The following is a 22,298-nucleotide window of genomic DNA, read 5'->3' as shown; positions in this document are numbered from 1 at the left end:
AGCATGGAAAGTCTTTTGTCAGCAGTATCTCTGACATGAGCACAAGTCATTGAAATTAATTCTTACATTGTGGTTGTAAACTTCTAATGAACAAATGTATTTTTTAACACAGTTTCCTGTCTTGATTTACCAGTAGATTAGCTGAAATGCGCCTCTTGATAGCTCGCAAGTTAAAGACTCTACCCTGTGTTGGAAGTAATTCTTTAGTACTAACTAAACATTACCATTAAACAAGGTTTACATAGTCTCACTCTCCCCAAACTTTTATTTCTGATCAGGTTCATATCTTCCTGATGGGAGTGCACTGGATCCTGATTATTACTTCTCTACAATCAGCTCCAGCTTTTCAGTTTCTCCTCTCTTCAATGGCATTAACAATAAAGAGTTTAACATCCCACTGGAAATGCTCCGTCAGCTGTTGAACATGGTATGTGGTGGGTTCTTATGAAGACTGGAGTGAGACTGCATTCTATTCGTGCTAGAAATAGATACAGTTTAAGCTTTTAGAATTGCAAATAAACAGACAATGTTTGTGTCTCAAGCATTGTGTGATGTTATTTTTATGACATTTACCATATTAATACTTCAGTAGTATTAATAAAAAGCTCTCATATGAACCTGAAGAATTTTCTGTGCATGGGCAAAATTGTGTTGTCATCCTATCTAGAGTCATCAACAGGAAACATTTATTTTTTATTTTCTCCATAGGTAAAACAGATTGTTGGGGATTCTCTGCTAAAGACCTTAGATGTAGTTGTAGCTGAAGTTGCAGAGGTATGTTTTAAAATTCATTTTTTAATTTCTATGACTGGAGCCGTTCAGGCCATTTCTAATGACTTGAATACCTCATTTTTTGTCTTAATAATTACTACTTGGAAAATTAGTCTTTTACCTGTGTAAGGTATGCCTTCTCTTTGCAAAATGATACTAATTTCCTGTTTGGACTGTTCATTCAGTAGTTTAAATCTAGCCTTGGACTGTGTAAAACAGGGGGATAAAGAGGGAATGTTTTTCTCTAACACAGAAGGAAATAGTATTATCTTTAAAAATGAACCATTTTCTTACTTTAGCTGTATTATCCTACTAAACAGCATTGGTTGCCCAAAACTGGTTTATTGTAGACTAAGGTCTTTATTGTGTATTACAGTAACATCTCTTTCATGTAGATAAAATGTGTTGGTTATTTTCTTTTTCTGGCTTGGAAATCACAGCTGCTCTCTTAAGTGTCATTTCTACAAGTTGAATAGTGTTACAGTTTGTAGGCCTCTACTTTCAGAGGTGGCACGTTTGTTTCCATAGGTCTCTGAGTCCTTGTTCTCCCCTTCCCTGGGTGCACTTCTGACAGCCTCATCTCCTCGGGGGCATAAAGCTCTATTGAAATGAGTATGTGTTCAGTTGTTTGGGAAGATGATGTTGCTCTCCTCTCCAGCTTTCCTTCCAGTAGTGCCATATTTGAAATGTCGGCCTAAGTGGAGGCAGCTTCACTTTCTCTTTTTGCTATATCAAGAAAATGCTAAGTTTGAATCCTGCCTTGTCCTTTTTTTTTTTTTTTTAAACAACACTGTTAGAACATATGTTTGCTCTTCAAATTGAAAGAGTGACTGAACCTTACTTATGGACTGAATGGCTGTACTTTGATAGAAGTAGAGGAGGAAAGCTGTGAGCTTACTTCTGCTACCCGTTTTAAATGCTTGTTTATATTATGGAGGAGAACAATTATGTGACTGGAATAAGAAGATTTGTTTATCCATACAATAGAAACTACTTAATTTTTAATCTAGCAGGTTGCTTCTTTTCTCTTTCAGATGGGTGCTAATACAGAGCTCTATTATAAAACTTTCAGTGACCCTCTTTACCTTGCTCAATTTAAAATGCTGAGAGACACGTTATACTATATGAAAGGTATAATATTTGCTTTTTTTTTTAATTTATCCTTCATTATGTTTGGGATCAAAAGCATTGTTGCATTGGGTTGAGTGCTTGAACATCCATCCAGGTGGGATCTTGACAAGCTTGAGAAATGGGCCCATATGGCACCTGGGTCAGGACAACCCCCAGTGCCAGCACAGGCTGGGGATGAAGGGAAGGAGAGCAGCCCTGCCGAGAAGGACCTGGGGATGCTGGGTGGGGAAAAGCTGACCACGAGCTGGCCACGTGCACTGGCAGCCCAGACAGCCGCCAGCATCCTGGGCTTATCCCCAGCAGCGTGGCAAGCAGGGTGAGGGGGGGAAATCTGACACTCTCCTCTGCTCTGGGGAGACACGCACCCACACCCCACCGCACTTCTAGTGCTGCCTCCAGCTCTGGGGCCACCAACATCAGAAGGACATGGAGCTGTTGGAGTGGGTCCAGAGGAGGCCATGGAGATGCTGCGAGGGCTGGAGCCCCTCTGCTGGGAGGACAGGCTGAGAGAGCTGGGGGTGTTCAGTCTGGAGAAGTGAAGGCTCCGGGGAGACCTTAGAGCCCCTTCCAGTCCCTAAAGGGGGCTACAGGAAAGATGGGGAGGGATTCTTGATCAGGGAGTGGAGCGATGGGACGAGGGGGAACAGTTTTAAACGGAAAGGGGAGATTTATATCTTAGGAAGAAATTCTTTGCTGTGAGGGTGGTGAGGCCCTGGTCCAGGTTGCCCAGAGAAGCTGTAGCTGCCTTATCCCTAGAGGTGTTCAGGGCCAGGCTGGATGGGTCTTTGAGCAACCCGGTCTGGTGGGAGGTGTCCCTGCCCAGAGGGGCAGAAAACAAGATGATCTTTAAGGTCACTTCCAACCCAAACTATTCTATTATTTCCTGGAACTCCATGTATGCTGTAAAATTTGTATTTTGGAACGTTTCCATATGATAAAGGTGCTATGGAAATAGAAAAAAAAATATTTTGAGCACCAATAAAAGGATTTTTAGATGCATTTCAGTTGTCTGCATACTGGTGGACTTTGCTATGAAATTTACCTTACAGGTAGGGGATAAGCTTTATTAAATTTGTAACATAGCAATGAATTTTATGTATGCTGTCATTCTGATACGCTGATTCCCATCACTCTAGTATACTGTTTCCTTTTATTTCTTTAGACCTTCCCAACTCATTTGTGAAGGAAATCCATGATTTTGTGTTAGAGCAATTCAACAGCAGTCAATCAGAACTTCAGAAAATCCTTCATGATGTGGATCGACTGCACAATGAACTGAGTCCTTTAAAACTGCGTTGTCAGGCTAATGCTGCCTGTGTGGATCTCATGGTGTGGGCTGTGAAAGATGAGCAAGGTGAAGAACGCTCTTCTCTCTATGGAATGTCTGTCTCTTTTTTTTTTTTTTTTTTTTCTTCTCCCAACTTATAGAACAACTTGTAAATTCTTTGAGAATAGATAATGCTCAGAGAAATAAATGTCAATGGAATACTCTTTGCTATTGGAACAGAAGAGTAAAACTTTCATCAAAATTATCATATTAGTTGGCTACATAGTTAGACATCTCATAGAAATGGAAACAGAAGCATCCTATTGGCTTATCTACAAGAGGTGGTATAATTGCTGACTGCGTGCAGCTGTTTATCTTCTAGTTGGTTTTATGTTTTTAGTTATTGCTCGTAGTGTCTTAAATGTTGGACTCTGAAGTCCAGTAAGCATTGAGTTGTGTGTGGCCTAATAGCAAATCTGATAAACATAATTTTTTCTGTTTAATTTTTTGGTTAAGGTGCAGAAAACCTGTGCATCAAGTTATCGGAGAAGCTGCAGTCAAAAACCTCAAGCAAAGTCATCATTGCTCACTTGCCACTGCTGATTTGCTGTTTGCAGGTCTGTTGTTACAATATTTGACGTTACTATATCAGTGAGCAAGAGTTTGAGGAGTTTCACAGATTGCTAGAAGAACACTTTTTGTCTGCTGTTTGTATTACTTTACATCAATGTCTTCTACGTTTGCATTTTAGAGTTCTGGTGTGGAAACCAGAACTGCAGTAGAGTAGTGCTTTCAAAATTTTCTTAGCTCAACGACTTGAAGAATAATGTTCATGAAGATTTTTAACCAGTATTTAATTTCTGAAATATTTAGCTTCTTAGTCCATTATGTAAACAGTGAAAATACTGGTACTGGCAGATCACTGAGCTGTAAGAAAGACTAATGCTTGGTTATTCTAATTTTTATGTCATCTTATTGGGCACTAACTCATAGTCTTACAAATGTGGTGTTTTCCACCACATAGTAAATAATCAAGATTCTCTGAATGTTGGAACTTGTCCAGTAACTTTATTTTTAGAGAGTGCAGGTCATTTTATGTAATTCCTATGAAACCACCCAGGAAGAAAACAGCAGGGCTTGACTTGCATGCAGCACTCTAGGATAACCTAAAAGAATTTGAGACTTGAAATGTCTAAATGTTCTGCTAAAAACTGAATCTTGCAGAACTATGTATGGTTCGTGTTCATTTGGGTTTTTTTTTGTATTGAGCTGAAGTTGCAAGCTTACAGTTGGCTATGTTCCTTTTTTTAATTATTTTTTTAGGGGCTGGGTCGTTTGTGTGAGAGGTTCCCTGTTGTGGTTCATTCTGTCAATCCGTCCTTGAGAGACTTTCTTGTGATACCGTCCCCAGTCCTTGTGAAACTTTACAAGTATCATAGCCAGTATCACACAGGTAAAGGAAAAAATGGCCATATTCCAAAGGATATGCTAATGATTGTTTCCCAACTTGTATGGCTTTTTGATGCTTTGGGATATTTTGTGGTAATACAGTTGTAGGGGGAAATGGAGATGCATTTGTGATTTTTTTTTTTTTTAATATATTTTTTTTCTTTGGAGGTGAAGAGGATGAATGGTTGCAAATCAAATTCTGTTAGGATCTAAGGGCAAGTGGTATATAGAATTACATTTTATCCTAGCAGCAATATTGCTGTGCCTCTTCTGCTGAAACCAGCCACCTTTGTCCCCAATGAGATCACTAACAACTGTAGTGTGATACTGCAAGAATGAAGGCTGCATTATGTGTGTTAACCTCCTGTACTCAATTCAGAGCAGTTTGCTTAGGGCCTTCAGAAACCTGCAAGGACAGAGATCCTACAACCTGAGCCAGTGCATCATTAGTCTCGTAGTTGGGAAAAAAATTAATCACGTATCCAGATGGACCCTTCCTTGTTTCAAGTTAAGGCTGCTCTATCTCATCCGCCTGTGAAGCCTGCTTCTGTCTTCTCAGTAACCTACTTCATACTTTGAAAGGCAGCCATTATGTCAATCCAAAGCTGCCTCTTCTCCAGGCTGAACAAGGTCATGTTCCTCAGACTCTCCATGCAGGTCCTGTGCTCCAGCCCCATGACCATCTTGGTGGCATTTAGCAGGTTTTTTTGTGTGTTTTTTTTGTTTTTTTTTAAATTAGAATATCAAATTAAGATTTCCAAAAAGAAAATGCTAAATTTAAATAACTTGCTAATGCAAAAGAAGTATCATAATGCTAAAGAAGAACAGGTAAAATGAGAACAAAAGGTGACTACGTTTAGGAATAAGTAAATGCAGTAATATCTTGCATAGCTAGTGACAGCACATGTGCTTCTAAAGTTCTTCAGCTCAACTGTCCGAGCTGTAAGGAGGCTGTTTTGCACTCACCGGATATTTCTCTGCCTATGTGGAGAGTGCATCTTGGGGGAAAAAAGCTCTTTCAGATGGTGTCGATTTCTGAACTCTGTGTTGTTAGTAGGTGGTAATGACATCAAGATTAGTGTAACCAACGAGCATTCAGAGTCTACTCTAAATGTGATGCCTGGCAAGAAAAGTCAACCATCTATGTATGAGCAGCTGCGTGACATTGCCATAGACAACATCTGCAGGTAAGCGAGAGACTTGCACCATGGAATACATTTCCCTAGCAGAAAAGTGGTGTGGCCGTTTAGAAGGTGCTGCTCTGTGCTGCTGTAAAGGTTTTTTGCCTTTTTTGATCGTGACTTCATTTTTCTTCAAACATCTCTTGCTTCTGTTTATGTGCTAGTTGTAAAATAACAATTCAGTTTCATTGTTTTGTTTCTGACAAACATAATTCATGCTAGTCACCGTTTTGATATTCAGTGGGGCTTTTGTTTTCTACTTAGATTATTGTGTTGAGTGAGTCTCACGTGACAGGAGGATTGTTACGTGCTCAAATGTGGGCAGTGTAGTGATTATTCTTCCCTTTTAGACAGCTACAGAGAGCTGGAGAGAAGACAAATAGTTGGTGACTAGAGACAAGGGAATGAAGTTTTTAAAGCAGTGCATTCTGAATTTACCTTAATTGCATATCCCCATCTTTATTGTTGATGGAAAAAACAGCAGTAGAGACTCAGTTCACTTTTTAAAAAATACATCTGCAGTGTTCCCAGGCAATCAGTTCTTATACTTCAGTATAAACATTTTTCCTTTATATCTGGTGTGTATTTACATTACTAAAAACTGAAATATTTGTCATGCCTTTTTTCCCCCCCCTCCTCTGTCTGTTCTAGCAAGTTTTCTGTTCCTTGTTATTTCAGGTGCTTGAAGGCTGGCTTGACTATAGATTCAGTGATTGTTGAGGCCTTTCTTGCCAGTTTATCTAACCGTCTGTACATCTCTCAAGAGAGTGATAAGTAAGTTGTTAGTCATCAAACCAATTTTTCCTTCACTCAGTGAACCTGAAGCTTATTCTAAGCATGGGCAATGTTAATTTGCAATTGTCTCTGGGGTTAGTAGGCTCATATACAGGGTCGAGATCTTCCCATGCAAATCTTTGTAGAGCTGAGCCCTTGTTTTCATGCCGAAGGGTATGGATTCATTTTTATCTGATTGAATCAGCAAATATTCGGTGAGTGTTAGCCATTTTTAAGTCCTGGATTGAGTGATACTCTCTCTGCTGTATCCTTCAGGCTTCAGCTATCTTTTATGGCTAGACACAGCTTGTCATTTGCGGCATTTAACTTGCTTCACTTCTAAGAGATTCTCCAACCAAGAAACCTCCAAGGGGAAATCCTATAGTAGCTGGTCTGTCTCATGTCTTAATTTTTTGCAGATCTCTTTTACCTCTTTGCACTGTAGTTTGTTCATGGGTTAGTGTGGGTTCCTTGAATAGTGTGTTTGTGGGGCTTTTCTGTTTTTTATTTTTAAAACCAACTTCTGCAAGTGTATCTCTGATGTTAATGTTGGGAGTAGATGGGTAGATAGAGTGGCAATATTAAAGTTGTTAGTGATGTTTAAATTTAGTATATGAACTGTTTCTTACGTGACATGTAACTGTGCTTGGAGGTCTTGGTAATTGTTGAAGTGTTACATGTAGGTTTTGGGGGTTTTCTGCTTGTATGTTTGTTTTGTTTTTTGTAACAGGGAAGCTCATTTGATTCCTGACCACACAATTCGTGCTCTAGGGCACATTGCAGTGGCACTGAGGGACACCCCAAAAATGATGGAACCCATCCTACAGATCTTACAGCAGAAGTTTTGCCAGCCGCCTTCTCATCTTGATGTACTTATCATTGATCAGCTGGGCTGCTTGGTCATCACTGGAAACGTAAGGAAAGAACGGGCCAAGAGAGTGACAGTTCATGATCTCTTTCCTTTAGTTAAAGAGAACTGTGGTTTAGAAAATGCATTTGCAGAAGGTTTTTTAAGGTTTTTCTTTTTTTCACCACAGGTATGTGCTTGTACAATCCGCATGTGTCTCTGTTATCAGAAAACAAAAGCTGTCCCTGTAAAGAAGATTAGTCCTCATAGAAATAAAACAAACTATAAAATCCCACCAAAATCAATGTTTTCAGAAGTTAAGAAGTTTATGAACACTTGGCCTATGTCCCAAATAGGTGCACGATATCTTTTTTCATATCAGTAATTAATTTTCAACATCTTGTAGGTCCATACATTTAAAAGTATAGATTGCCTTCTTCATTCATATAAGGATTGACTGACTTACCTTTTCCAAATGTAATTTTTGCCTCTGAGTGAACAATTAATTGCCGGAACTCAGAAGCCTGGAAAGAAGTTTTCCATCAGGAAGGTGGAGTTAAAGAACTTAATAAATTTTGTAAAATTTGAGCAATTACAAACACTTATGAGAGCACTTCCGCTGTGTTTTATGGGAGATAAAATTGTTGCTCAGGCTATGACTAGATACCTGTCTGAAAAACTTTGTAATACTCAGTGTATTTTACAGGGTTGTTCTCTAGAGAGATTGTATTCTATAAGCTCTACTTAGTGATTTGTTTTGTTTTGTTTTGTTTTGTTTTGTTTTGTTTTGTTTTGTTTTGTTTTGTTTTTTTACAGCAATATATTTACCAGGAGGTGTGGAATCTGTTTCAGCAAATCAGCGTTAAAGCAAGCTCAGTTGTTTACTCTGCCACAAAAGACTATAAGGATCATGGATACAGGTAACACTTTGTCGTGGTTTTAGCCGCTTAGACACTTAGATGTCTTAACACTTAGTCCCTTAAATGTATGAACACTATACCAAATATCCTTCATGCTACATCAGAGGTTTTCACTTTTTTCATGCTATAAGTTATATAATGAGGTTATAAATACTGGTCCTAATATGGACCCCGATCTCTCAGCATTATGAAGAAAGCACTGAAAACATAAAATTTTGAGGAATTGCTTGTTCATAACTGTTCTTTCTTCTCAGACACTGTTCTTTAGCAGTCATTAATGCCCTAGCTAACATCGCTGCGAACATTCAAGGAGAACACCTTGTGGATGAACTACTGATGAACTTGCTGGAACTATTTGTTCAGCTTGGGCTAGAAGGAAAGAGAGCTAGTGAGAGAGCAAGTGAAAAAGGACCAGCACTGAAGGTCAGATATTTACTGGTTTTTAATTGTATGCAGCTGTGCATTTATATAGATAGCACTACTAAATGCACTCTTCTGTATGTTTTTTAAGCAAAACCACACTTTTACACACACAGAAAAATACCACCCTTTGTTAAACCTAAGAATGTTTTATGGTCGTGGAATATGAGTGCAGTCTGTAATGCCTTTCAAACACCCAGCTAATTTGTGTATAGTATCTGATGTAAAGCAATGGTATATTCAGCTGAGCCTGATTTTTGTATGAGAATGAATAAACTGGAGTGCTAGAGGCAGAGGTGCAAAGAGGAACACTGCCTACTTAATGCCTCTTACTAATTCTTAAAGTGTTTTTAGATGTGACAGAATTCTACTTCTAATTTTAGCAGTGTCAAAGGAAAACTCAGGTTGGAAGGGACCTCAGGAAATCATCTAGTCCAACCTCCAGCTTGAAGTAGCCTGTTTATGTCATCCCAATTAATCCTGAATTGCTAGGTACATCTCAATTTATTTTTTTTCCTAAGATCCCAGTTGATGCAGGCCTATTTGTGTAGGCTTATAATGGAAACAGTGCAGTGACGTGAAAATTACAGGTTTAATAAAAATCTCTGATAATTTGCTCTAAAACATAATCATGAACAAGCTGCTAACCTTGACTTTTGCTCTTGTGAAGTACGTTATTGTTTGAAAAGCAAAATGTAGTTGCTTTCTGTTCATAAAAAATGAGAGCATTAGTCTGGTTATGTTCCTCCCTAGTGTTCAAATGCTGTAACCTCTTGGCATTCATGCATTGCCTTAGGATAACTTGTAAAAACTCACAGTGTTTGATAGTGATTTTATATAGAAAAATACAGTCGTGTGTTTTAATAATTAAAATAAGTTCATAGTGGAAAATTCAGATTTTCTTGGAGATATGGTTTGACAGCTGTTCCCTGCTGTATAGGGCAGATAGGTAACACTTGCTTTTGAAATAGGCACATTTTCCTAGTAGTGAGTGGAACAATGTGGGTTTTTTTCTCTTTAATGTCCTGCTCCTCTGCCTGCTATGTTTTAATAGTACCAAGTTCTTTCTTTATCCTTTTATGGGATGGGTGAACTCTTGGTAAATCCCTCTGAAATGAATCTGTTTGCTTTTTTAGGGATGCCAGCCCTTCTCTTAAAAGGGAACTAGGACGTCTAGAATTTGCTTTACATGAAGTTTATGACGGAAAATTTCTTTCTGTGGGTTTCATAGATTCTTTTAACCACAGATTAGCAAGCTGAAATGGTGAAAAACATAGTAAATGTTGCTCTAAAATGACACTTCTAAATTAGTTTCCACCCTCCTCCTTTCAGGGACATTTTTCCACTTTTTCAATTCGGGAGTCGCTATAGGAGACAAACTCCTCCAGTGACTTAAAATTGCCTGCAGATGGAAAAATATGTGATTGATTTAACATGGATTTGAGCTAGGAGGCAGTGTTTCTTTATTATGAAGATACTGATGGTGGTTTTCACTAGAACACTTTATTCAGTGTAAACTAAAAGTTATGAAAGGTATTCTGAACACTGGGTTACTTAATTTTCAAGAAGAGTTAAATAGGTAAAACACTCCATGTGCTGTGCTCCCAAACAAAAGCGAGTTTTTTCTTTGGTAGTTGTCAGATAGTTTCCCTGTATCCTCTGCTTCTATGCATACCTTTTCATGGACTTAAATTTGCTCATTAACCATTAGAATGCTTCTGTGGCTTATTTGTTCTGATTTAAACTAGATCTTTCAACCATGCAAAAGTGTCTTCTGTGAGGAGAAGAAAAATACTTTTGTTTTCTCCCCCTGTTGCTGATTGTTTACATGAATATCCCATGAGTATGCCCAGGCATGGAAGTCATTGCGTATTCTTCATCCTCTGTGCCATATATTATCATATATTATCAAGCTGTACCCCGTAACGTGTCTGCCTTACGTCTTCCCTGTGGAACCAGTGGTCGCTGTATCTGGGCTCTCTTGCAGTTGTTGGATGTCAGAATAGACGTGTTATCAATGAATTATTTTCCCCCTTTAGCTCAAGGCAAAATATCTGACTTGCAAATACAGAAGACCCTGTGCTGAAAGGGGAAAACATTCTTTCTGTGAGGGACATCCCAGTCTATGATGCCACCTGAAAAGCTTTGTTGAAAGACTCCTGGGTGTCCCAGTCCTTTGGATTTCTTGGGTGCTCTCTTGGCCAACTCCTGCACATCTATTTGCAAGGCACAGAGCTGCAATGGGCAATGTATGCTGTCATTTGCATAGACAGTTGGAATGTTTGCTGCTTGAAATACATCATCTACAAAAGCATTTCTAAAATACCTGCTAGATGTTTTGATAACTTCCTTTTTCTTTTCCAGGCCTCCAGTAGCGCAGGGAATCTGGGTGTGCTTATTCCTGTTATTGCTGTGGTGAGTATCCAATGGGTTGTTGCAAACAGAATCATTTTTTTTCTCACATATGTCAAATGTAGGTGTTATTTCATGGTCACATGGTTTGAATAACAAGAAGTGCAAAAGTAAGCATCCAAGAGAAAAACAAAAATATTGTAAAATAATATTTCTTGCCCTATGCGAGGGGAAAAATATTTGTTTAAGGATCACGTATCTCTTAATTAATATTTTATGATTGAGAGTTAGATTGTGGCTAGTCATAAATTCAAGAGATTCATGAACTAAATAATACTACAGGGAATATTTCTTTGAATAGCGTTTGGTGTGCAGTATAATAAACAGCATGTATGTGTGGCCTGAGGAGAAAAGTGAAAAATTAATGTTAATAGAAATAAATCTTAGTTTGGCAGCACAGTGAATCCTGCTTCTTAAAAATAAAAAACACAAAAAAACCCAAAAAAAACCCCACATTGAGAAAGGAGGGAGGAAGGGGAGGAAGTGTCTTGTGTCTTCTGAAACTAGAATTGGCTGTCATGCTGAAAGCATTTTATGAAATGTGCAAGGACACTAAGGTCCATTCCAGACTCATTTATTTTGTATATTTGGTTTTGGTCTCGGATGACAACTTTTTCAACTTTAATAAAGTATAACTAAACCAGGACACTAAGTCAGTCAAAAATGGGTGTGTAACCATTCTAGATCTCCAACAGAAAATTTGATATGTCCGAGCTGGGTTTCTAAGCCAGTAGGACTAGTTGCCACAGCATCTACAAGAAATACGTTAAAGGTCCACAGACAAACTTAAACTTACTGGACAACAAAAAACCATCATGTCACTTTTGCCCCTTCTGAAGTTGAATTCTTCTATGGAACTTCTCCTGTACGGGTAGTGGGACAGAAGGGGAAAATGTATTACATACTTGCAATAGGCATGCCTGCTTGCAACTTGCTCATGCTGCACATTTATTAATAAGCAGAAAAAAACCCACTCATTTCATACTCTGCCCTCACAAAACTCTTTACTGAAGCTTTTCAAAGAGAAGAGCCTAAAATTAGCACCGGTTAAAGATCAAAGAACTGTTCGTTTCCTCCCACTGTCTCTTCCAGCAATTTCCAACATAATCTCCTCTGGAATTCACCAGCGATCACAAGGGCCAGATCCTATAGCTTTACACAGTTGTGTTTATAAATGGCTTGAATGGCTATTACTCAATAGGTGCTGGGTTTTTGCATGAACATCATGAGAGATATGTTCTAGTGGGTAGTATCTTTCAGTAATGCCAGCACTGATTAGAGTGAAAGCAAGATCATACCTTGTATATTGAGAGAAGATTTGTGCTTGTTAGAGACTTAGTGTAAAAGTTATGGAAGTACTTTTCTAGTTCAAATTTTTATAGATGATATATTTGTTCTGAATAGCTGGTGATAACTGCATTTTTCATAACCAATGTGACCTTTAAATGGAGTCAGAGAGTGCCAGAATCTGAAGCAAGAGTTAATGGTTACATTATGGTTGTTGAAGCAAATATTTGACTTTCTTGCACAATGTATGAACATCATGAGTTTTGAGTAGTACCTGATTTGCTTTTCTGCTTGAACTCTTTCCCCTGAATAATTTCTTTTACTTAGGTCCCAAAACCTTTCAGATCTCATTTAATCATTGATAAACTAATTAAATCCGGGGCCGGCATATTTAATCTTTTGAATATGCTTGTGTTTTTAAATACAGATGAAACAATAAAATGTGTCTATGAACGTTAATGATTTGTTGTGAACCTTCAATAGAGGATATTGTCCCAGAGATGGTGGGTTTACAAGTAAGCACAATGTGAGACAAGAACAGAGAAACACATGAGCTTTCTATTCAATATCAGCTCGTCATCATCTAATACTGATATTTCACTGGTTGTCATGTTAAAAAGTTTTGTGTATGGGGCAAATAATTGTAGTGGATGCAAAATTACAAATGGCAGCATATAAAAACCAAATGAATTCAAGAACTTAATATTAGAAAGCACCTTTTAAAGATAATTTAGAATCCTTAAAATTGTTGGTTTATAGCTTAATTTGTATATTTTTACTAACATAAGACCAATTTATAATATGAATATATTTATAGGGATCCAATATTTGATACAGCAAATAATAATAAAAATACCCTCACTAGATTGTGAGGCACTTTTTTTTTTTAAAGCCATGATGCGAAGGAAGGTATGCAAAGGTGAGTTATTTTCATTGGCTTTAACAATTTAAATGTAAGATGCAACTCTTCCTTCTATGGGGTAGGTAGTAATATACTACAGTGCAGGTAAATTTTCACTTTTTCAAACGTGAAACAGGTATTTGTACTGCATTCATGTTGTTACCAGAATGATTCAGAAACTTTATAGTGTTAAGTTTGACTTGAAAGGTGTTGTCTATTGAATCAAGTATCAAGAGTGTATTTGAATTATTAACAAATGTTGCAATTGCTATAAATCACACTATTTTATAGAGAGGGTTAGATGGTACTGAGCCTGTGAAAAGGTGTTTTATTAGTTGCTCTCACTCTAAAAGTTATTCTAAGCTCTTTATGTAATTTACCTGGCCTAATTCTGATACCGCTTGTACTTGTGAAGATGAGAGAACTATATTAAAACCATACAAGTTAGGTTAGAGAAAAGTAGTGGTTCCATTAGCATTTCATTTCTCCAAGACATGCATATCTCCTCTTATTTGGTACACTTGTCCATAAGGTTCATGGTGTGTAAATCTGCTGAATGTTAAATGATGCAAGCAAGTGAAAGAATAGAGACACCTACTCTCTTTCAAGTTAGTTTATCTAAAATACCCTGGACAGACTTCAGCTTCTATGACTGGTTAGGTATTCAGGATTTCCTTATTCCTATTTATTATAAATAGCACAAACTTAGAGCTAAACTTCGAGAATCTAGATAGTCTAAATATTTTATTGATTACATTTTATACACTGAAGTAGAACACAAAGTGTACGTTACTTTGTGATTTTTTTTTTTTAATACACTTGTATTGATACATGGCAGTAACCATTTTAAATTGCAGTCAAATTATCTACTATTGGACTGCTATGAGTCCATTCATGTGAAACTACCTGTAGGTAATATATTTTCTTTTGATACTAGTGGCTTTTGTATTAGCTAATACGACAATAAAATTTCCTTTATGTTACTGGTATATTAATATGTAATTATACAGCCCATGTATAACAGTGTGTTGGAGGTCTTCTCTGCTTTTAAGACTTGGCTGGGTTGACAACTCTACCCATGAACAGAAGGCAACTGGTACGATGTTCATAGATCATAAACAAAAAGGGGCGGTCGACAATAAAGCGAATCTGAGTAGAAAGAGGCATGAACCCGACATTGGTTATTGCTCCGGCCTCTGTGCCTTCCTCGTTCACAGTTATTGTGCCTTGATGATTGAACTGTTTAAACAAACAAAAAAAGGAAAACAAACAAAAAAGAAATTGAGGATCTGGTATGTATACGCAAACAATGTGCTCATAGCCTTCCCCCCCACCATGGGTTCTCCCAGGGCTCCCTGGTGACACTCTGGCTGGTAGCTCCTCTGCGGCTGCAATCCTTGGGTTTGGGTTTGTGAATAAGCCTGTTCCTCACTGACCGCAACACCTTTAGTGCCTTTGACATCTGATTGATCACGTTCCTCATTATATGAATAGACAAGGACATGCAGAGAAACCCACCTATCCCTCCTATGTCCTCAAGGAAAGATGAGAAAAAATATTATTTTAGCTTACTGTGAATTATTTTTTACTATGTTGCCGTGTTTTCAGGTGATACAGTCTAATCAGAAAGGAAATGAAAAGAGGAGAGGAGTAAATACCCTGTCAATGGTGATTTTCTCATCCGATATACCAGAGTAGTTGCCTTTTTCATTGAACAGTTCTTCTATTCCCATGGATCTCAGATAACCAATCAAGTTATAACTCTTCTCCAGCTTAAATTTAGGCAGAACCACTTCTCTTGTTCTAGTGAAAATAAAAACAAAAATGAAAAATCATTGAAGAAATACATACTTGCATGACTCCTTTGCTTTACATATGTGTTGTGGTTTGGGTTTTATTCTGTCTTCAGCAAGGACACAAATATACAGGACTGTTTACTGTACTTTGAGAATTTGGGCATCATTACTTTTAAGCTCTGTTTTAAAAAAATAATTCCCCTGCCAAAACTTTTAGTTTGTCAATTTAATACTTTGCTTATGATGATTTACATTATTTATGTATGTAAGATATATAGCTTTGAGCAGTTCAGTACATGTTTGGTTATGCTTGTAATAAATGTTGAACTGTCAGATTTTCTGGAGTACTAAATTGGAGATTTGTCACTTATTGGATACAATAGAAATAGGTTGGCTTCTTGAGTAGCACATCAGATCAACTCTTTGTTGATCGAGTCTGAAGACAGATACTACCTAGTCTGTCATCTTGCAGAAGAGACAATTTTGTCTGTCCTGTAATTGTGATGTCCGTTGTGGATTACTGAATGTGTGCCTTTACACAACAGGTATGTTGAAATACATAGTGCTGAAATGAACATAGGCTGCTTTCGATATCATCAAGGTTATTCTGCATAAATAACTTATTATCATATTGCTGGTTTTGCTCCTTATTGTAAACTTTATCAGTAAGAACTTTTTCTTTAAATGTACTACATTAAATACTTAACAGAAAGAATTTTGGAACTCCAGTAGAATCATCCTTGATTTCTTGCTGGCATTTAAATTTTGAGAGATAGCTGGTCCTGATTTTTGGTGCAATAAACCTATTTTTGGGGGGGGTTTGTTTAGGTTTAATGTTTTAATCAAAATAACCTGGTCTAGTGGGAGGGGTCCCTGCCCATGGCAGGGGTATTGGAAATAGATGATCTTTAAGGTCCCTTTCCACTTAAACCATTCTATGATTCTATGAAAATATCACATATTATCTTATGTGCTCTGTGCTCTTGCCAGTCTCATCAAGAAAATACATTAAGACTTTAACAATATGTACTTTGCAGCAGATACCTGTTTGTCATGCTCTTCTGCCATTTTTCCACCACTTGCGGTGTTATCTGCTTTTCTAGGGCTTTCATGCCCGAGAGTTTGTGCGGCAGTACAATCAGCATGCTGATGTTCCCCACAAATGGGAGCTGGATCACACCGCAGTCTAGCTCAGGGTCTGCAGCAGCTAGGAAGTTCCCTTTAGTCTGCATCATAGGAACCTTTATTGTTTGCTTCTCGTTCAGTCGGAAACTTCTCTTCGCTGTCATTTCCACTGGAAATTTATTCTCCCAAGTTCCTGTTAATACAGTGCAGAAGACAGATAAACAAAAAACCCCCAAGATCCTTGTTTAATAAAATTTCCACAATAGCAGTTTACATTAAGTTGTAATTGATATGAATTGGGAATTACTATATGAGATCGTTGATTTCAAATAAGCCTGGATAAGAATCATAGAATGGTTTAGGTTGGAAGATAAGTTCTAAAGGGGCTTTGAAATTCCTGGCTTGTTTTTTTTGTAACTTAACATTTGTCTGATTTGAATGTTCTGAATTACTAAAGCAGGTAAACAAAAACTGGAGATTTGAAAGGGCTTGGTGTGTATTATTTTTTTTCTACAAGGATCTTAGATATTACGGAGTTCAAACAGATGCAGAATGTTTGACAGGGCTTGCATACAGTGAAACAACTGACACAGCAGTATTTTCTGAGATCTGATGCTTGAAACCAGACCGTTTGAAGCATCAGAAATGGCAAGATCAAGTAATGGCTGGTTTTATTTTTGCATGCAAAATATTATGTTGAAGGCATTACCTTGACTCATTCCATTCAAGTTAGTTAACTTTCTGTGTTAAGACATCCGGAAGAGTTTGGGTGTTGACTGCTTAATTCTGTGATCCAGTTGCACACCTATGTCATCTGCCAGGTTTATGCCCAAAGAATACAGTTCAACCTATTTTGCAGCCCAGAAAACTTTACTATCAGGGATCAAATCTTTCTATGTGAAGATTCTTTGGGTATCCCGGATATTTATTGCCTGTGTAAAAGAAGGTGCTTTTTTTTCTTAAACAAACTTTCTATTAATCTCTTTTCAGAAACAAGGCTCTGGAAAAAAGATTTTTTTTTTTTTTTCTTAATGGACAGACAAAGCTAGAATTTTATAGTGGAGATAGGGTTGCTGGTATTCCCTGTTAAAACTGTGGATTTTGGGTTACTGTTGGCAACCAAGTGTCTGGGGAGTGTGGCTGTAACTGTGTGGAGAGACTACAAATGTAACCTTGATCAGTAACCTTTTTTAAGCTGCAAGTGATTCTGAGATCCTTAATCTGACTTTACCAAATTGACAGTGAAGTAACAAAAAAAAGCCTTAAGTCCCACTTTAATTCTAATAGTTTCTTCATGCGTCAGGCTGATGGGGAGCAATCTGAGATGCGATCAGACTGTGGTTAATATTCTGAAGGGAATGGGCTGTAAAATGGATTATGCTATTCCCAAACAAATTGTGTCACTCCTCAGGAAAAAGTAACATCTGGCTGTTCTTCAAGGAGCAGAATTCGCAGGCGTAGGACTCAAACTAGTGAAAGACATGAAGTTGCTGTGGGTCAGCAGAGCTTCAGCAGCACTGTCGTCTGCTGAGGAATGGAGACATTTATCAGCTCTTCCTGGTAAAAGAGAGGAGCTGAGGAACGTTTTTTCTTGAATTCACTTTTGAAATGTGTTTGTCTTGGGGTAAAATACTGTTCTCCAGCAAGGAGGCACATGATTTTCTGGGGTCAGCTGAAACCAGTTGGCACTTTGACTCTTGTGATTCTTGTTTTGAATCCTCCTACCAAGATGTCTTTTGGATCCATCTGTGGTTGCAGATAATGTTGTCTCCACTGATTGACTTATGTCTTGCATTTGTGACTAGAATCTCATAGAAGCCATTTTGGATCTGTCAAAATTTGTCAGTTAGATCTGTCAAAATTTGTCAGTTATCAAAAGCTGTCATGATCTGCAATGGCTAAAATAACTAGCTCCTACTTGATAGGGAGCTCAAAAATGATTGTTCAGACCTCTGCAGAATGGACGGTAGATCTCAGTTGGAGGTATACTGGACACCTCTACAAGGTAAAAATTGCTTCTTACCAATGTGAATAGTTTCCAATAGTTTCTTGATGGTATTTAATATAAAAGGAGCTTGAGACTTCATGGTGTTTGGAAAGTATCCCGTTACTGAGCATCTCTGTGTACCTGAGAATACTCGTAGGTTTCTTAGCTCTGAGAGCTTAACAGATCCTGTCTGCAATGATACAGACAGTGTAAATATTGTAAATGAAAAGATGTGGACAAAAGTTAGCATGTCTAGAAGGACTGGTGGGAAAACTAGGAAACCCAGGAGCAGAACTTGCTTTTGAAAAGTTCAGTTCCACTCGAAATAGAATTACCAGGAGACTGTCACTATAAGACCAAAGAATGGGAGACAGCAATATAGAATTGGTCTTTTTGGTTTTGGGGAATAGAAATGATGGTCTTCAGCAGACAGCACTGAGGCAATTTGGACTAACAGGACTCCATGGGGAGTCTTTTTGGTGTTGATGAATAAGATATCCAATACTAAAGCTATTTAATTTTTGGTGGTGTTTTTGTTATTTTGAGGTAGCACAAGTATTTAATAACTTCAGACTAAAACAAAAAGGTGTTTTTAATTTGATCAAATTGTGGAAAAAACAATTTATCTGTTTCACTTTGTGTAATCATTTTTTTAGGTGTCAAGGTCAGTAAAGCCATGTATTTAATATGATATGACCACCGGAGATGTACTTAAAGATACAAACAAGTCTCTTTTGGATGGTACTTCAGAATAGGGGATTAATGACTGCTTCAGATCTTTTAAAAGAGACAAGTGGCATTATTCAAGGAAGTAATGCCTTGCAAGTGAGTGGGAAAAGGTATTCTTTAACTGTTAAGCCTGTGATAGTGATACAGTAGGAGCCCACATCAGCAAATAGTTGATGCTGAATTTAATGAAATACTCCAAATAGTAAATATGTTTGTTTTTTAGTTTTAGAAGAACACTGTTTTTGTTCTCTTCAGTCTCCCGTATAGGCTTGTTGACAAGGATCATGCTCTGATCATGTAAAAAATACATACTTTAAGTTGAAATTCTTTATAATCATTCCTATGAATTCTGAATGTTTCAGAAATGTTAAGTGTTTTAACTGAAGTCACCCTGTAGAATTTCAGTGAAGCTGGTAATTGAAGCAGGACTGAATGTAACTTGCATGTGAAGTAATACCTCTCTGTCTAAGAATGCTACAAAGCTTATGCTTTCTAAGGCTATTCTGCATTCATATATTGTCTTTCAGTCTCACTTTTAGACTATAAGGTTTTGAATGTAATAAGCATTTGCTGTATTTGTACAATACCTGCTAACTTCAGGGCATGACTGGAACATCAGTGTGCTGCAGAAACATGCAAAAATGGGCTAACAATAGATATTATTCTTAATGAGGCAGTGGGTAAGCCTTTTTTGAACTGTAGACTAGATTTAAGTTCAGTCTGGAATTTCTAATGAAATATGCAGTGAATTGCAAACTGAGAAGATCCTGAGCTAACACTGAAATAACAGATTCTTACCTTTAAAGTAAAGACAGTTAAGAATCATCATCAGTGTTGTAGGGTTTACGTTCACAAGAGCTTCCCTTATTAATCCTTTGGTCAGCTTCAAGATGCGTTCGTTGGTTTTAGTTATGAAGTTAGGATCCAAAAAATCAGCTGGTTGGGCATCAGCAAAGTAGTATGTTTTCATATTGTTTCTGAAATCATTCAGAATAGAAAAGTCCTTCTGAATATAAAGGTCATTGACAGACCTCAGTGTATAACCAAAATTGCGCCTGAATAGCCGATGAGTGAGTTTGCGGAAGAGATTATGAACAGTCATGAGCTCATATTTGGTGCTGGCATTAATAAAATCTTGAAAGCCAAGAACGGACAACACTTCCTGATGAGTCTGACCCTTCAGACCCAGAGAAATCATAGCCATTGCAGTGGAAATGCCAACAGGAGCCATGAGAATATTATCTGAAGAGTTGGCTTTGTCTGCCACACTGCGGTAAAGGTTGAAGCCAAAGTTGGCATTGAGGATGTTGAGTCGCTGGATTCTGGTTTTGCCTTGGAATAGTTCAAGAATATTTCCTTGCTGAATTTCAGAAACCATGTATGGGCCAGCATCAATAATGTCACTGTAGTCATCTTCACCCAATATCTTGTCAAGGTCGAGATAGTCCTCCTCTTCCTCCTCTTCAGGAATCAAGTCATTAGTGATAGTGTTCTCTCTGTGGAACTCAGGTGGTAAGTTTGGCATATCATAAGTCCCATTTTCATGTGGCTGTGCATCTTTAAGGCTTTCAAAATGCTCAGTGAAGTCCTTGACTCCACAAAATGTGGAGGTTATTATGAGAGCAAGGACAAGCATATGAAGTAGGAGCTTCATTCTGGCAGGTCAAAACCTGGAAGACAACATAATACAATTGAAAGAGCATAGGGAACTGAATTTTAGTTTTCTGTAATTTTAGGTCCATGCTGAACTCTATTACAGCACAAGGTCTATGATACCTTATTGAACTGCATTTTTTTTTTTTTTTTCAGTGGAACAGAGCTTAATTAGGTGGATACATCTGTTTTACTGGTAATTGGTTTTGCTTACATAATGCCTCCAGCCTGCCACAGAATTGGTTGACCTCCTCCCGTGGAAGTTGGTCGTTATCGGCGTATTTTATCAGTAACAAACTCGTTACCTAAAATACATGGGACTCTTTATTTATAAACCTATAACACTTAAAAGTGTGTGCTAACTGTGTTATTAGCATATGCTGAAAACATGACATGAAAAAAGTTTGAAGATTCAAGCTTGGTAGGAGGAGGGACTAGGCATCCACTAAGGGGCCATACCAGAAGGCTGAGATGTACTGAAGAATTTGAAAAACAGACGTTCTGTAGCTACAACAAAAAAAAATGGGAGTATTTAAGGAAGCGCAAAGCTGAAATTTGTTGGAATAAAGGAGACCTAGGGATTTAGTGATTAAAATGGAGAAAGATACACGTTTGCACTAAATACCATCAGTGGGACTACACTGTTAAAACATAAATCTTACTACAGCATTGATTAAAATGTTCTTTAAATTAGCAATTAGTCCAAAGAGCTGTTCTGTAGAAATAAAATATATAGATATACATACCTGTACGTCTGTGAATAAACCAGTGCCTGAAGTATTTTCAAACATGCTGTAGCAGGACTGAAGTAATTGAGCTAACAGTTTAATTTTTGAAACTCTCCCCCTGGACTATTTAGCCTGAAATCCTAAAAGCATTTAAGGTGATTATCCCATCCAAAAAATTACTATTTTTGCAACAATGACGGATCCACAGAAGACGCTTTTAAAATGGTTTTTGCACTGTGACTGAAGTGCTTGAGTCAATCTTTTTTTACTCATAAATAAAATTCATTCATAAATTCATTGCCTTTTTTCCCCCAGAAGTCAGGCCCTTAGGGCTGAAATACTCTGTCCAGTAACTATTGATAAATGTTTTCTTCTTTTGGCACAGAAGACTTTGCTGTCTGTAGTTCCCAACTTTACAGTTTTGTCTTCACTAAAGTTTAATTATCGTTTAGATGCACTTACGCAGGTGAAACATTCCCCGGCTCTGCAATGTGTGTCTCTCTGGTCCGATCAACCTAAAATAAGAGATGGAAATGAAGCTTACCTTTAAGCCACTGTGCAGAAGGGATGTGTTGAATAGCTCAAGTAAGGGGACTGGCAGGGTTTAAATCTGAACTTTGATGCTAGTTTTTTGTGAGTCTCCCAAAGTAAACATTCTCTAAACCAAACACTGCTAAACTTACTTCGTCAGCCAAAATCCCTCCCTTGCCTAGTGATCTCTGCTGAATTGTATGTTGTTTGTTGAACTACTTTTATGGCTTTGCAGGTACTTGTTTGCTTTTGAGGAAGATATTGCAAAAATTGGTCTGCATGTAAAGTTTCAAAGTCAAACATGCACATAAACTTCACTGTTCATGACTAGTAAAAGCCATGCGGCTTGTATTTTGTGGGGGATTTGTGCAGATGTGGTTGGGGCTGCT

The 22,298-nt window shown here is 37.7% G+C and overlaps 2 protein-coding genes across 4 annotated transcripts in view; one reads left to right on the top strand and one right to left on the bottom strand.

Annotated features, from left to right (window-relative positions):
- Positions 1-22,298, top strand: part of PI4KA (phosphatidylinositol 4-kinase, catalytic, alpha) — a 59,626-nt gene that overhangs the window by 8,822 nt on the left and 28,506 nt on the right. The window contains exons 8-19 of one of the 2 annotated variants that reach the window (XM_014944005.1): positions 279-427; positions 709-774; positions 1,806-1,902; positions 3,065-3,256; positions 3,686-3,786; positions 4,493-4,622; positions 5,676-5,805; positions 6,478-6,573; positions 7,304-7,487; positions 8,237-8,340; positions 8,595-8,763; positions 11,125-11,175. In XM_014944005.1, the coding sequence (XP_014799491.1) occupies positions 279-427; positions 709-774; positions 1,806-1,902; positions 3,065-3,256; positions 3,686-3,786; positions 4,493-4,622; positions 5,676-5,805; positions 6,478-6,573; positions 7,304-7,487; positions 8,237-8,340; positions 8,595-8,763; positions 11,125-11,175 (1,469 nt within the window). Of the gene's footprint in view, positions 1-278; positions 428-708; positions 775-1,805; positions 1,903-3,064; positions 3,257-3,685; positions 3,787-4,492; positions 4,623-5,672; positions 5,806-6,477; positions 6,574-7,303; positions 7,488-8,236; positions 8,341-8,594; positions 8,764-11,124; positions 11,176-22,298 lie in introns of both variants that reach the window. The other variant, XM_014944004.1, reaches the window with a different exon arrangement.
- On the bottom strand, positions 14,086-22,058 carry SERPIND1 (serpin peptidase inhibitor, clade D (heparin cofactor), member 1). 2 transcript variants are annotated; one of them, XM_014944006.1, is made up of 5 exons: positions 21,923-22,058; positions 19,796-20,667; positions 16,201-16,474; positions 15,019-15,163; positions 14,086-14,599 (listed from the first exon to the last, which is right to left on the bottom strand). In XM_014944006.1, the coding sequence occupies exons 2-5, from the start codon at positions 20,649-20,651 to the stop codon at positions 14,408-14,410; spliced, it is 1,467 nt and encodes a 488-aa protein (XP_014799492.1). In that variant the 5' UTR covers positions 20,652-20,667; positions 21,923-22,058; the 3' UTR covers positions 14,086-14,407. The 2 variants fall into 2 exon arrangements, with proteins under 2 accessions (XP_014799492.1, XP_014799493.1); XM_014944007.1 differs by having other exon boundaries at positions 21,841-21,982.

Source organism: Calidris pugnax, unplaced genomic scaffold (assembly GCF_001431845.1).
Source record: "Calidris pugnax isolate Ruff unplaced genomic scaffold, ASM143184v1 scaffold138, whole genome shotgun sequence".
In the NCBI taxonomy this organism is placed as follows: domain Eukaryota; kingdom Metazoa; phylum Chordata; class Aves; order Charadriiformes; family Scolopacidae; genus Calidris; species Calidris pugnax.
The sequence above is the reverse complement of the archived record's forward strand: the minus strand, read 5'-3'. Positions and strand labels throughout refer to the sequence as shown.

Coding starts and splice junctions, on each gene's coding strand:
- SERPIND1 (XM_014944006.1), bottom strand. CDS start 20,651: ATGAAGCTCCTACTTCATATGCTTGTCCTTGCTCTCATAATAACCTCC. Junction 16,475..19,795: donor TAACTGTCTTTACTTTAAAG/GTAAGAATCTGT, acceptor CTGTATTAACAG/GAACTTGGGAGAATAAATTT. Junction 14,600..15,018: donor AGAAAATCACCATTGACAGG/GTATTTACTCCT, acceptor TTGTTTAAACAG/TTCAATCATCAAGGCACAAT.